General features: G+C 48.0%; 1 protein-coding gene across 7 annotated transcripts in view; it reads left to right on the plus strand.

The window, feature by feature from the left end:
• SH2D4A (SH2 domain containing 4A) overlaps positions 1-13,952 on the plus strand; it is a 74,172-nt gene that overhangs the window by 16,868 nt on the left and 43,352 nt on the right. For all 7 annotated transcript variants that reach the window (XM_029226596.1, XM_029226600.1, XM_029226601.1 and 4 more), the window contains 2 exons: positions 3,621-3,780; positions 5,043-5,214. In XM_029226596.1, the coding sequence (XP_029082429.1) occupies positions 3,621-3,780; positions 5,043-5,214 (332 nt within the window). The remainder of the gene's footprint in view (positions 1-3,620; positions 3,781-5,042; positions 5,215-13,952) is intronic.

Below are 13,952 nucleotides of genomic sequence, written 5' to 3' on the forward strand. Positions count from 1 at the left end.
TCTCAAACCTTCGGCCTCATCTTTGAGTCCTTCCTTGCCTCGGCCGCCCAGATGCCATCGCCCCGTTGGAGGCCGTCTTCCCCTCGCGCAGGCCCGGCTGGCCTCACCCCTCTTCTCTCCACCCTTTGTCTCCTGCAACATCATTGTACACCCGCTGCACACCGCCTGGTCCAGGTCCTCCCTGCGTGCGGACGTGCTGCAGGGCTTCCTGGTCCTGGCACCACCTGCACAGAGACTGTCCTGGACTCTTTATAATTGAAGTCGAGGTGATTTACAATACTGCGTTAGTTTCAGGTGTACAGCATAGGGTTTGGTTTTGGGGTTTTTTGGCAGATTAGATTTGATTATAGATTATTATAAGATATTGAATATAATTATACAGCACAATAATTATACAGTGCTATATGGTAGGTCCTTGTTTATCTATTTTATGTACCTGTTATGTGGTTTATATCTGTTAATCCCATACTCCTAATTTATCCCTCTCCCCTTTAGTAACCATAAGTTTGTTTTCTATGTCTATGAGTCTGTTTCTGATATGGATTCATTTGTATTATTTTTAGATTCCACATATAAGATTCCACATATTATATAGTATTTGTCTTTCTTTGTGTGACTTACTTCATTTAGTATAATATTCTCTAGGTCCATCCATGTTGCTGCAAATGGCAATATTTCATTCTTTTTTACGGCTGAGTAATATTCCAGTGTGTGTGTGTGTGTGTGTGTGTGTGTGTGTATCACATCTTCTTAAGCCATTCATCTGTTGGTGGGCACTTGTGTTGTTTCCATGTCTTGGCTATTTTAAATCATGCTGCTATGAACATTGGGGTCCATGTATCTTTTTGAATTAGAGTTTTCTCCAGATATATGCCCAGGAGTGGGATTGCTGGATCATATGGTAGCTCTATTTTTAGTTTTTTAAGGAGCCTCCATACTGTTCTCCATAGCAGATGCACCAATTTACATTCCCACCAATAGTGCAAGAGGGTTCCCTTTTCTCCACGCCCTCTTTAGCATTTATTATTTGTGGACGTTTTGATGATGGCCATTCTGACTGGTGTGAGTTGATAGCTCATTGTGGTTGATTTACATTTCTCTAATAGTTAGCGAAGTTGAGAATCTTTTCATGTACCTGTTGACCATCTGTATGTCTTCTTTAGAAAAACATCTGTTTAGGTTTTCTGCTCCTTTTTTGATGGGGTTGTTTATTTTTTTGATATTGAGTTCTATGAGCTGTCTGTATATTTTGAATATTAACCCCTTGTTGTTTGTATCATTTGCAAATATTTTCTCCCATTCCATAGGTTGTTTTTTCATTTTGTTGATGGTTTCCTTTACTGTGCAAAAGCTTATACGTTTGGTTAGGTCCCATTTGTTTATTTTTTGCTTTTATTTCTTTTGCCTTGGGAGACTGACCTAATAAAACATTGGTACAATTTATGTCAGAGGAGGTTTTGCCTATGTTCTCTTCTAGGAGTTTTACGGTGTCATGTCTTACAGGTGTGGACTCTTGCTTGGTCACTCAGACCAAGAACATGGAGCTAATGCTTTTTGAACACTTGTCATGTGACAGGCCTGTGAGTTCAGACTCATTACCTCTGTTTTATCAAAGAGGGAACTCTGGCTCGGAGAAATATTGTGATATATACATGGTCACGTAAAGAGTTGGTAGAAGCACTGGGATTTTAGTACCACTTTCTGGCTTTATGCAACACAGGGCCTAAATTTAAACCCTTCAGCCTGGTGTCTGGGACCTGTGCCAGGCGGCCACCTGCTCCCCCTGCATGATCCTCAGCCCATGGCCAGGTGGCTTCTAAAGCCTCTCGGCTCTGACGGAGACCCTTGTTCCCCATGGCCCCAGGTTGATTCCCTTCTCTGATCTTGGTCATGCTGTTCCTTGTGTCCAGCACCAAACCCACCCCTATTCTCTGTCCAGATTCCATATCCATCCTCCCAAACTGAACACAAAGAACTTCTTATTTCTTCCCTGTCCTTCTGAAGCATCCTCCATCCTCTGAATCCTCAATGGACTTAAATCTCTCGTGGTTACGGTGTATGTCCCCGGCCCTCCACACATCCCGCAGCACTTCAACACCCCTCCCCAGTTACTGCGACTTTTCTAGGTAACTAGTTGGTCAGCACCTGCCTCCCCCAGCTAGAAGGAGGGACTGGTCTGTCTTGTTTGTAAGTGTTCACGCGTGTCTACCTCAGGGCCTGGCACATAGCAGATACGCAGTGAAGTTCATTAAGTCAGTGACCTACCACCCTACTCTTTCTCTCCCAGGCTCTGGGTGACCTGCAGGAGGATGTTTCACCCCACATCTCCGCAGCACCCAGCTCTGCATCCTGCCAGCGTTAGGAACGCAGTAGGATTTTGTAGAAGGAGCTACACAGAGGCCCTGCTAGCCCCCCTATCTTGGTACGAAGCAGAGGGCACCAGGCCGACACTCAGTTTACGGGAATGATTCCCCCTCCCTGGGTTCAGGGAGCTGTGTGGGCCCCCTGGAGGACCCCAGTGTCTTCAGAGCAGAGACCCCTGTCAGGGCCGCTAAATCTGACACATCCTATCTAATTCCCTTTCTTCCTGCCCCAAAGCCTCTGCCTCTTTACCTTCACTCTACTTCCTGTGACATGGCCACGGCCCGGCCTGCATGCCAGCTGCTGCCCATGTCACACACTCAACACCACTGGCTAGTGTGGGTCCTCAGGCCCAGGCATCTTGACCAGCCGTGGACCATGATAGCCCTGGTGAGTCCCCTCTGGGGCCTTCAGGTTTAGGACTGCCCACCCCCTCTCCTGGGAATGGTCCACCGTCCCAGGTTTCAGGGAACATGACCTGTGCGGCCGCATCTGAGGAGCAGGAACTAGAGAGAATGTAACACAACCCCTGCTGGGAGCAGGCGCAAGTTCGGTTATTCAAGTAGCTTCCCCGCGTCTCACACTTCGGGCGTGTCTTCTCTCATGGGCTGGCCCGAGTCTCTGAGCTGGCACGTCCGTCTGTCAACAGTACAGAGGGACAGTGGCGCCAGCCTCTCCTGTGAGTCCGTCATGTGTCGTGTATCAGACACCTGGGGACCTGCCTGCACGGCTGTCGCCGCCTCCCCACAGCCATCCTCCTTAGTAGATGTTAGCATTCCCATTTTGCAGGTAAGAAAATTGAGGCTTAGGGAGATTAAATAATTTGTCCAAGCCACACAGCTAAGTGGCAGGGCTAGGATTTAGACTAAAGCCGGTCTGACTCTCAAGTGTTTGCCTTGTACTCAGCAATGAAACCTAGAAATGTAGTGGACACCCCAAGCCCTGGAGCAGCCGGGTTGCAGGGAGATTCTTAGGCTGTAGATGTTCTGGTGCCTGATGCTGCTTTGGTACCCTAAACATAATGCAGACAATGCCTGCTTTCTTCCCATCTTGCATCTTCACTTAGAAAATGGGCACCACATTCATCATATTTTCAAACAAACGTGCTGCAGCCCACTGCCGCCGCCCTGGGAATGCTGCTCATTCTGAGAAGGTTGGACGGGCTTTGCCTCATCTGATTTTCAGATACTTTAATGATGGAAAACATCCTAACCCATGGCTAAAGATACTTGTTCATCCAAATTCTGTTTTGCCTGCAGACAACGGCAAATCGGTTCATTGGAAACTGGGAGCCGACGAGGAAGTCTGGGTGTGGGTGATGGGTGAGCACCACCTCGATAAACCCTACGACACGCTCTGTGATGAGATCCTTGCCCAGAGGGCACGGCTGAAGTCGGGGCAGGAGGTGCGGGAGCTCAGGTATGAGCTGGCCAGGCACCACACAATGGGGCTGCGAGGCCTCTTGCTCTCAGACCCTGTGGGGGGCCTGGTGGGACTTGAGGGCGCACGGTGACTCCCAGTTTCTGGAAAGTTCCTTCAGACTTCTGGCGACTCCCTTCATTTTCACAGCGCCACCATGTCGGCCGTTTCGCTTTCCTGCTTGGGCGTGGAGGTGGTTCCCTGGTGACCCCGGGCTTCCCTAGCCTCGCGCTGGAACAGTGCAGCTGTGGGAGGGGTGAGGTGCGGGGACCCCTCGGGCTTCAGGCTCCGGGGGCCCCAGAGGAAGCGGGCCCGAGGGTGCTTGCCTGTGCTGGGTGCTGGGAGCTCAGGGATGGGCCGGGAGCTTGCAGTTCAGGAGGAGAAACAGGCAGACACACAGGCTGTGGTGTGCGCTGGGACTAAGGTCAGGCAGAGGGCTCCCCGAGCCCATCATCCTGATCCACGGCGGTGAACCTTGAAAGGTAAGTAGTTTTCCAGCTACAGAAGGTCAGGCAGGACAATGCAGGCAGAGGGGTCATTAAGACCGCTCAATGGAGCATGTATGGCACTTTGGGTGATGGTGAGTCCTTCCGCCTGTTTGGGGTGCACAGGGGTGAGGGGGGCCGTGCTCTGAAGTGCCTGGAAGGCCAGGTTTAGGAGTTTGGACCTTATTCTGTGACAGTGAGGAGGTGGTGAATGAGGAAGCGACATAATCAACTGCAGAGACAGGAAGGTAGCTTGGGTGGGAGCAGTGAGGCAGGGGATGGGTCCCCTGGGCTGGGTGCCAGGGTGGCCTCTGCGAAGTGTTGGCAGCCCCGCGCGAGCGGGGAAATAGGAACAGACACGCGGTCCTCTCTTCCGTGCCGCGGTCCTGTGACTTCACAGCCGTAAGTGGGCACACGGAGAGAAAGGGACTCTGCTTCTGACGACACAAAGGCCGTGTGCCCTGGCTGTTCAGCTTCCGAACCAGGAGCCAGGCAGACCTGGGTTTCAGTCCTGGCTGCTGCGTGGCCCCGGATGAGTGATACCATTATTTTGAGCCTCTTACAGCAAAGCAAGGATAACAGCGCCTTCCTCGCAGGGTTGTTATGAGGATTAAGTTAATGTCTTTAAATACCTAGCAAAGGGCTCAGCTTACCATCAGCGCTCAGTAAATGGTACCCATTACTGGTTTCCACGTAATTTGAATGCAGACCTCTACTTTGGGAAAGCTGTCTTTGTTGAAGACTGTCTTTGATAATTCCACATTTGTTTCTCTTCAGAAAAACTCAGTCCAGAGAATTCACCAGCAGCTTGAAACCAAAGTCATACTCCTCCGATGTGCGGGCACCAGGTGACCGGGAGCCTCGGAGCGTGTGTGAGAAGGCGGCAGAAGAGGGGGGACACGGGCGCGGCCGCGGGCCAGCTTCACCCCTAGAAGAGCAGAAAACGCCCGTGAGTCTTTCCTGTCTGTAAATGTGCGGAATTTCATGACGGGGGAGATGGAGGTATTGGGGTCACTGAGCGTCAGGATCCTAAACTGGCTTTTCTGGGACAAATCCCTCTCAGCTTGAAGGCCCTGCTGTTACTCCTTGTTGGGAGATTCGGGGGTTTGGCTCACCTGCCTTTTCACAAACAGTATAAGGCACCCTTTTCCACGGGAGAAGGTGTGAGGAAAGAACTCTAGATACAAAACTGTGCATTTTAAGACATTTCCGGGGTTATTTTTCCGTGTTATGTGCCTTCTATAATGGCTCGGCAGACTCTTGAAGGGCCAGATGGTGGACCATGGAGCTCCTGGGCCCTGCGGCCTCTGTCGCAGGTGTGCACAGGTTGTGGCCACTTTACTCACCAGGGTGGTTGGGGCCGGGTCTGGTGCTCGGGCTGCAGTTTGCTGGGCCTGCCTGTAACACGGGCACCTCCGGGACCTAGATATGTCCTAATGGGCCCCCCCTTTTGTTGAGGACAAAGCATCAGTGTCTCTTGGCTTCGTAGGTTCTGCCTGGGATTGTGGAACAGCTGTTGCCTCAACACAACAGCATTCTATACTCAGAACTAGGATGATTCTCTTAGGTCAGGTGGTTTAAAAAGCTCAAACGTAATTTGCGGCTTGGATTATGGTTTGGAAGAATAATGAAGCTATATGGTGAAGTATTTCTTCTGCCAACAATTTAATTACCCTGAGAACTAACAGGGGATTTGCAGCTGTGTGGCTTCCATTAGGTCTGTGGCTCTATGACGCTGTGTGTGCTCTCTACCTCTTGGAGGCTGTTAAGTGAGAGGTGTATTGAAGAGAAGATCCCAAGATGATTGGTTTACTCATGCAATGAACAAGTACCCATTATGTGCTAGGCTTGAGATGACAATTCAGGAGTGAAAATAGAATCACTGCTGTCATGAATTTCGTAGTTGGGGAAGCAGGGAAAGACTTCACATAAAATCTCATTTCAAACGATGGCTGTGCTCCAGGACTGGGGTATGTTTCTGTGCTTCTCTCACCCCAGGACGTGAGCACTACCGGGGCGTGCATAATGGCTTTGCCGGGGACTCAGAGCTGGAGGTGACCACAGAGGCTGCCTGGGGCTGGAGGTTCCAGCAAAGGGACAGTTGGGCAGGGCTGTGTGGCTGGAATGCAGAGGGAATGACAGAGTGAGGGGCTGGGCAAGGCCAGACAGGACAGGGTCTTGGGGGCGACTTACGTGTTCTGACCCTTTGTGCAAGAACAGCTGGAAATTGTCAGTGATTTTTGAGCAAGGGGCTGACCTAAGCAGATTCATATTGTGAAAGGAACTGATCGGGCATCCCAGTGAGCAGGGGAGTGAGGTTTCTAGCACAGCCCATGTTTCCAAGGTTGGATGCCTGGGGGTGTGGGTGTGTCATCAGCATAAACAGGAACGAACTGCTGGAGCAGTTGCTGGTTTTAAAGAAGATGAGTCTGGTTTAGAAACATCAGGGACTTCTCATGCTCCTCCAGGTGGAGACATAAGTTGATTTTATACAAAAGAATAAAACACACACAATTTGACTTAGCGTTCACAGAGCTTTTCCTCATGGATTTAGTTCATTTTACAACACAATGCAAGTATGATTTCTTTTGTACAGATGAACAAACTAATGCCCAAAGAGAGATTGATTTGCCCCCCATATCTCAGAAAGTCCTCATTTTTGTATATCTACTTGAACTTCCACTCCCATCATAACTTTGATGTACTTAAAACAGATTGTCTTCTCCAGATCTGCTCCTTGGACAAGAACTCTAGTGAGAAACCAAGGCAGGAGCTTTGGAAGTCACCCAGTGCATGTTTCCAAATGCAATCCAGGCTTGCACTGTAAAGATTTCCGTGTTTCGGCCATAATTTAACCATAGTATCTAGAAGGATATTGTCATGTCTTTAAAATTGCATTGCCTACACAAGGCCTAAAGTTTATTATAAAAGGAAAAATCATCAAGCCATTTTTATTGATGTTAGTGATCATAATGCTTATCTGAATAACCATGGGAGGATTTAAAGAGCCATCAGTTTTCCAGAATTATAAAAAGTATTCAAGGAAAATCAGCTATAGATTTACTAGAATAAAATGGTCTTGTTGGACTTGTAATGAATTTCCACATGACAGATCATCACCAGAAAATGTGCCCCATATGCTCAGAAAGTTCTCCAGACCTGAATCTGAAAGCACTCCTTACGGGTCTGATCTAAAATCTCTGAAGGGTTATGAAGAAGAGAGAAAAGTTAAATTCAACCCAAATGTTGATGTGCCTTCAGCACCGTGGAAGCTCTTGTGTAAGAGTCAGTCACTCATAGGAGGTGGTGCTTCTTAGTTAATGATTTAACTGGGGTATAAGAGTGGACTGGGTTTCTGCATTTGTATCAGCCAGTGTCTTTTCAGCTCTGCTCTGATTATCTTGTGAATGGAGGAGAACATGTAGTCAGGGACCCCTTTGGGCCTGTGTAGGACTTGGGGGCCAATCCCACAGTTAATTCCTTCATTATCCTCCCTCTTTACCCACTAATATTTTGAATAAGATGAAATCAGCTTAAAAGAATGCCAAAGCCAGCTTCAAGAGGAGAAAACAGCACATCCTAAGAGCATAGCCAGGAGCCTGGGATATTCTTTGGTGAGAAGGCAGATTTGCTTTCATGTGGGTAACTGGGGTGATCACAGCGAGGGGGAGGAATTTGACACTTCACGTGCATGCATCCCTGGGCAGTTGCCAAATGACTTAGATGCACTGTCTCACTCCATCCTCTCAGCAGCTGTTGGAGACGTGAAACAGGGTCTGTTCTCCGAGGGGAGGAAGAGAGCAGTGGCTTGTGCAGAGCCTGTGTTAGAGGCAGAGCTGGGCCATCTCGTCTGCCCCGGGGAAGCTATCATGGCTGCATCGTCACCATCACACTGCTGGCAAGAGAGGTTTTGCTTTTGTGCCCCCAAAGCAGGAGTGCTTTAGACCCAGATGTTGTTGGCTTTCAAATTAAACAGTAGACTTTTTTCTGTAAGAAAACATGGAGAAAGAGAAAGAGGAGAGCGGAGAAAACAGACGCAATGAGATCTAACTGCCTGGACACCTGCCAGAGCGGATCCACGGCAGTGTCCCCAGAGCTCGCAATGTGGCCCTGCTGCTGCCTCGGCCAGATTCTCAGAGTTGTGTTTGCCCTGCGCGTGGCAGCACTGAGTCTGTGAGGCAGGGTTTCTCACGTGGGCTAGCGGACAAACCTCAGAACCTTTTAGAGCCTCTGTCTTCTCACCTGTAAAAACTGTGAATTAAAAATACCTGCCTTGTTTTATCTCATGGTTTATTTTGTAAAAATTACATGAGATAATATATTTGGAAACTCTTGGAAAACTGCAAATCCCACTACAACTCCAAGGGGTTATTTTAACCAGAAACACGCAAAGCCTTGCCTGGTCTGCGTGACAGTGTCCTACACCCGGCCTGCCCTGCGTGCACCCTGCACGGTGAGGCCGACTGAGGTGAATCGGTCCTTCTGTAAGCTAAGGCTTGTCAGGGGCTCCATACGTGTAGTGATAAGTGTTACGGGGCCATAAGGGAGGCACCCGACTGAGTCTTGGTGTCTCAAGACTTGGGAGGAAGAAGGGACACCCCCTGGAAAGCACTGCACCCAGTGAGGCAGGACAGAGTCAAGTTCCTGGTGGGGAGGGCGGGGCTGGCCAGGGAGGGCGGAGCTGGCCGGGGGAAGCCTGGGGGCCAGGAGGGTGTCAGAGTGAAAGCATCTTGAGTGGGTCCAGGGAGGGAGCGGCCTGACCCAGGCGGGGCTTGGCTGGGACGCGGGGAAGGCACTTTGGGAGGGTGTCTAGAGGCTGTATCATGGGGGAGGAATCAGGCTTGTCCTGTTTAGTTTTGTGTTGCTGCCGTAGCAAATTACTATGAACTTAATACCCACTTGTTATCTCACAGCCCCCAGGTCAGAAATCTGACATGGCTTGGCTGGGTCTTCCATTCTCACGAGGCAGAAATCGAGGTGTTGGCTGAGAAGGGATCTTATCTGGAAGCTTTGGGAAAGAATCACTTCCATGCTTATTCAGGTCGTTGGCGAATGTCAACCTGTCAGCCTGGGGACAGTCCTGGGGCTGCCTGCCTGCCTTCTCGTGCTGCCAGTGTGGCCCCTCCTGCAAAGGCAGGTGGAGTCTTTCTCCTGCTTGGAATTTAGAGAGATGCTAAGATTCTAGACTTGACCTTCTGCTGCATCTCTCGGACTCCTGCTGGAGAAACTTCTCTGCTTTTAAGGGCTCATGTGATTAGTTGAGGCCAATAGAACAATCCAGGAAAGTCTCCCTATTTTAAGGTCTGTAGCTTATAATGAATACCTGCAAACTTCCTGTGTTACATAACACAGACACAAGTTCCAGGGGATGAGGGTGTAGACATTTGGGGGCTACTCTACCTGCCACACCCTCTAGGCAGTGGACTCAGTACCACTGGCCTACCCTCCCTTATCCAAACCCCTGGGCCAGATGTGTTTCAGATTTCAGATTTTTTCAGATTTTATAGAAGAAATGCTGTGTATATACTGTATAAGATATAGTGTCCCCGGCAGGGTTTGGTTACACTTTGCAATCAGTTACTGTAAATACTGTAAATGATCTCATGTTAGTCCAAGTCAGGTTTTCCCCTCAATATGAGTTATGTACGTTCAGAGCTTGTTGGATTTCAGAATTGTTAATAAGGGATTGTGGACTTATGGTAGGTTTTTGCTCTGTGGTAACATAATGAGAGCAAGCATGGTAAACGTAGTCAGAAGAACTGGGCTTTCATTCTCACTCTGTGTCTGCAGGATTTCGTTTTTTCTTATCTATAAAATGAGAGGCTTTTAAAAGGTATGTAGACACAAAGCATAAGACCTCTTACGCACCTACACCTGGGCAGACATCACTAATGGATCGCAGCTCTCCTTCCCCCGACCCAGGGCACGTGCACCCTCACGTACTGTCCACAGATGTCTCGTGCTCAGTCCTGGGAGCGAGCGCTAGAGATGGAATCTATTTGCTGAGATGACTCCTCCTAGCCTTCCAGCTGTAAATGCCGGTGATCCTAAACAACACCCATGCCTGTGTGGCCTGAAGGCGAATATTTTCTCATGTCTTTATGGCTGTTAAGGAGAGTTTCCATGCAGTTTCACTGGAAAAATCACATCACCAGGGCTGGACTTTCACATCCAAGCAGAAATTAGGCAGGGGTGTGAGGTCCAAGCCCAGCAGTACAGGGCTGAGGTTAACCCAGCCCCATTCCTGGAAACGAAGTGCATATTACGTCCTCCTTAGTCAATTGGCTAGCCTATCCTCAGCTTTTCACCACAGCCCTCCAGCCCCAGATTGTAAACTATACCTCTTGACCCACCTGGGTCTACTTAATCTTCTCACATATAAAAAATTGTAGAGACCTGTACCCTTCCCTCCATGGAACCAGAACAGTAAACAGCCCAATCTTTAGGTTTGCATTTGGATTATTTTATACCAATGTAACAGTGATTTATTTTATACCTTCATTGGCAGATGGCTTCATCCAAGCAGATCTTTTCTAGAACAGTGAAAGATTTGTCCCAATTCTAAGGGTAGAGAATTTCTGCTTAACCCTTAGATCCACAAGAAGCAAACCTGGGGGATTTGAGAAGAGTTATTTGATGCCTGCCTCAGGGTTTGGAAAACTTGGGGTCCAGTCTCAGCATCTTTTTACACACTGAGGATAATCTTTACAAAATACTTCTTATATATTTATGTTAACTTAAAATTTTCATTTTAACAAATGGATAACCAAAAGTAAGACTGCCCAATTAAGTACCAGATACTTTGAAACAGTGCAGCTGACATAGAATACCTCTAGTCTGGGAATGGAGGTTTCCATCCTTAGAAGCAGCTCTGTGACCTGCGGCTCCATCCTACAGGAATCAGTTCCCTCTATAAAATAGGGATTAAATTAGCAACATTATTTCTTTACAAAGGAAGCTGAAAAAAATTTATGAGGTTGCTTGCCTAATACCATCTGATGGAGACAACAAGAATTGCCCCTGAAGTCCTTCAGTTATGAGATGGTATTCTTACCATGAGCCCAGGCTTGGTCCTTTTCATTTTTCAGTTGAGGAGGTAGAGGCAGAGGGAGGCTGAGTGGCTGGTGCAATCTGAGGAGACAGAAATGATCCCTAGATTAGAGCTGCCTGCATGGCTTCTTTTCTGGAAGCTGTTGCCCTCCACAAAATACTTCCCTTTCCTTGTTTTTGGCAGCAGTGGCAGCACTTGGGAAACTCAGAAATGATGTTCTGCTTAATATCTAGTGACAGTGTTCTGGTTCTCAGTGGATCACAGCAAACATTCAGTGTTGCTGGGAGCCTGTCCCTGAGGGGGAGGTGATGGTAAATATGAGAATTTAGCTGTCACCCAGCCACGTTCTGAGACATGCAGGTTGGGAAGCAGAGGCCATTCCCAGGCAGAGACAAGTCTGATGAGGAGTTAATAAGAGCCAGAGAAGAGGACAGACGAGGCACTGTGTGAGCAGGCGCCCCTCCCTGGGGGATTCTGGGTAAGAACTAGGAGTACCCCTCTGCTGAGCAGAGATCCTTAGGGACCCTTGGCGTGGACAGCCCTCCAAAAGCAGTCAGTGTTTAACCCCTTCCCACAGGAGAATTTGGGAGGGAAAAGAACAGGTTTGAGGGTGGTGGGTGGGATGCTAATTAAAAGATAAGCCCTCGGGCTTCCCTGGTGGCGCAGTGGTTGAAAGTCCGCCTGCCGATGCAGGGGACACGGGTTCATGCCCCGGTCCGGGAAGCTCCCACATGCCGCGGAGCGGCTGGACCCGTGAGCCATGGCCGCTGAGCCTGGGCGTCTGGAGCCTGTGCTCTGCAACGGGAGAGGCCACAACAGTGAGAGGGCCGCATACCGCAAAAAAAAAAAAAAAAAAAAAAAAGAGATAAGCCCTTGTGTGTCTCTGTGTCAGTGATTTGTAGGCTGGGGACTCATTCATCAGTAGACTGACTGTCCTTTGCCCCAAAGGGGACCTTGGATAAAACTATCTGCTCGCTTTTAGATTTTTATTTCCAGAGAATTACTTGTTTTTAACAGAAATGGCCTTCAAAGTGGACCACATTGCAAACCAGGAGATTAAAAAAAATTAGAACGCAAACATTTGGAATTCAAAGCGTTCAAAAAACCCCGAAAAGGACCTCGAAGCTAGCAGATTAAAAACCCTTGAGCAAGAGTCTTCCCCGTCATACATAGTATCTTCTTTAACCAAATGGAGCTAGACATGAGACCTCTCACCTCTCCACCACACACACACACACACACACACCCCTCCCACACTGCCCCAAGGCTCTGGCACCTGCTTTTACATCTGTCATTTCACTATAACAACTGATAACAAAAACATGGCACTAAAATGTGCATTTTAATTGTAAAGTTGGCATTGAAACTGTGGTAGTGTTCAGTTGTGTTTTTAGGTGTTATTCTAACTCGTAGCGTTATGTTCCCTTCAGTAGAGAACAGTGAAGGGGTACCTGGGTAATGATTTTCAGACACAATGGAAGGCTTCCACTTAGGTTTTCCTTCTTCCTTACCTCCTTCACCCCTTCTAGACTGAAGTTGTTAAGCTTGCTGTCTACTCAGAAGCCAGCAGTTCTCTAAAACTGGATTTTGATTGTTTGCCTTCATAAAGGAGAGATTCAAAAGCAAGATACTGAGATCAGACCACTTGAAGAGAATGGAAAAGAATATGCTTGATTGCTACTTTTGGACCCTTATTCATCTCGAGGTGCTTCTACATAGCAACCAAAGTTTGGGGTTCTATGTGGCACCGGCTTTCTATTAAGAGTGAAAAGTAGTATTAGAGCACAGCTCCTTAGGTGACTTAACCTAGGGGAGTAGGCGGGTGGAGAACCCTCCCCCACCGAGGGGTAGACGCCCTGTGCCAGGGCCTGGTGGAGCCATCGTGGGAAGGCTGGCTCTTGTCTGCAGACAGACATGTTACCAGCCCCTCAGAGGGAGTAGGGGTCACGCTAATAATGAGGACACCACTGCAAACAGAAGGGGAAAGGTATTCTTGAAATGCAAGTGGAATTTTGAGGGTTGAGTTGAATGTGAAGAGAAAAAGAGAGATAATCCCAAACCAGTAACCGTTTGTCTCTTGATGTATATTCTCTCCTAGTATACATGAAGGAAGCATTTCAGTATTATTTTTGTGAGAGATGAAAGTATTGCGTATACCAGGTAAAAACAGACGAGGAATTAACCGTGCTCATTTTATTAATTCAAGAGAAGAGCCACAATCAGAGAGTTACACAGTTACCCCAGTAGTGTTTGTGTAACTGTAGTAGAATTTCATGGTAGTTTGTAGAATAAAATTTTACATAAGATAGAATCACAGAATCGTAAGCCCTTAAAAGCCTTTTAAGCTGTTGGAGTTTTAAAAGTAGTATGTTATATTAAAAGCTTCATATAAAGTGAATTACAAAAGAGAAAAACAGTTCTGGTGTTGAGAGTTGTACATTACAAAGTTGGTAACACAACTTCATTTTGTGTGATGCACGTGATGTTGGCGAAGATTCATTTATCCCTCACTGGAGTAGCATGCTGGGAAGAAAAATATGGAACCCTGTGGGGCCTAGCTGACCTTTCTGGAGCTCAGTTTCCTGGTCTGAAAAATGGAGGTTACAGTAGCTACAAATCACTGGGTTGGATGTGAG

This window comes from Monodon monoceros, unplaced genomic scaffold, assembly GCF_005190385.1.
Source record: "Monodon monoceros isolate NGI ecotype Baffin Bay Population unplaced genomic scaffold, NGI_Narwhal_1 Super_Scaffold_17, whole genome shotgun sequence".
In the NCBI taxonomy this organism is placed as follows: Eukaryota; Metazoa; Chordata; class Mammalia; order Artiodactyla; family Monodontidae; genus Monodon; species Monodon monoceros.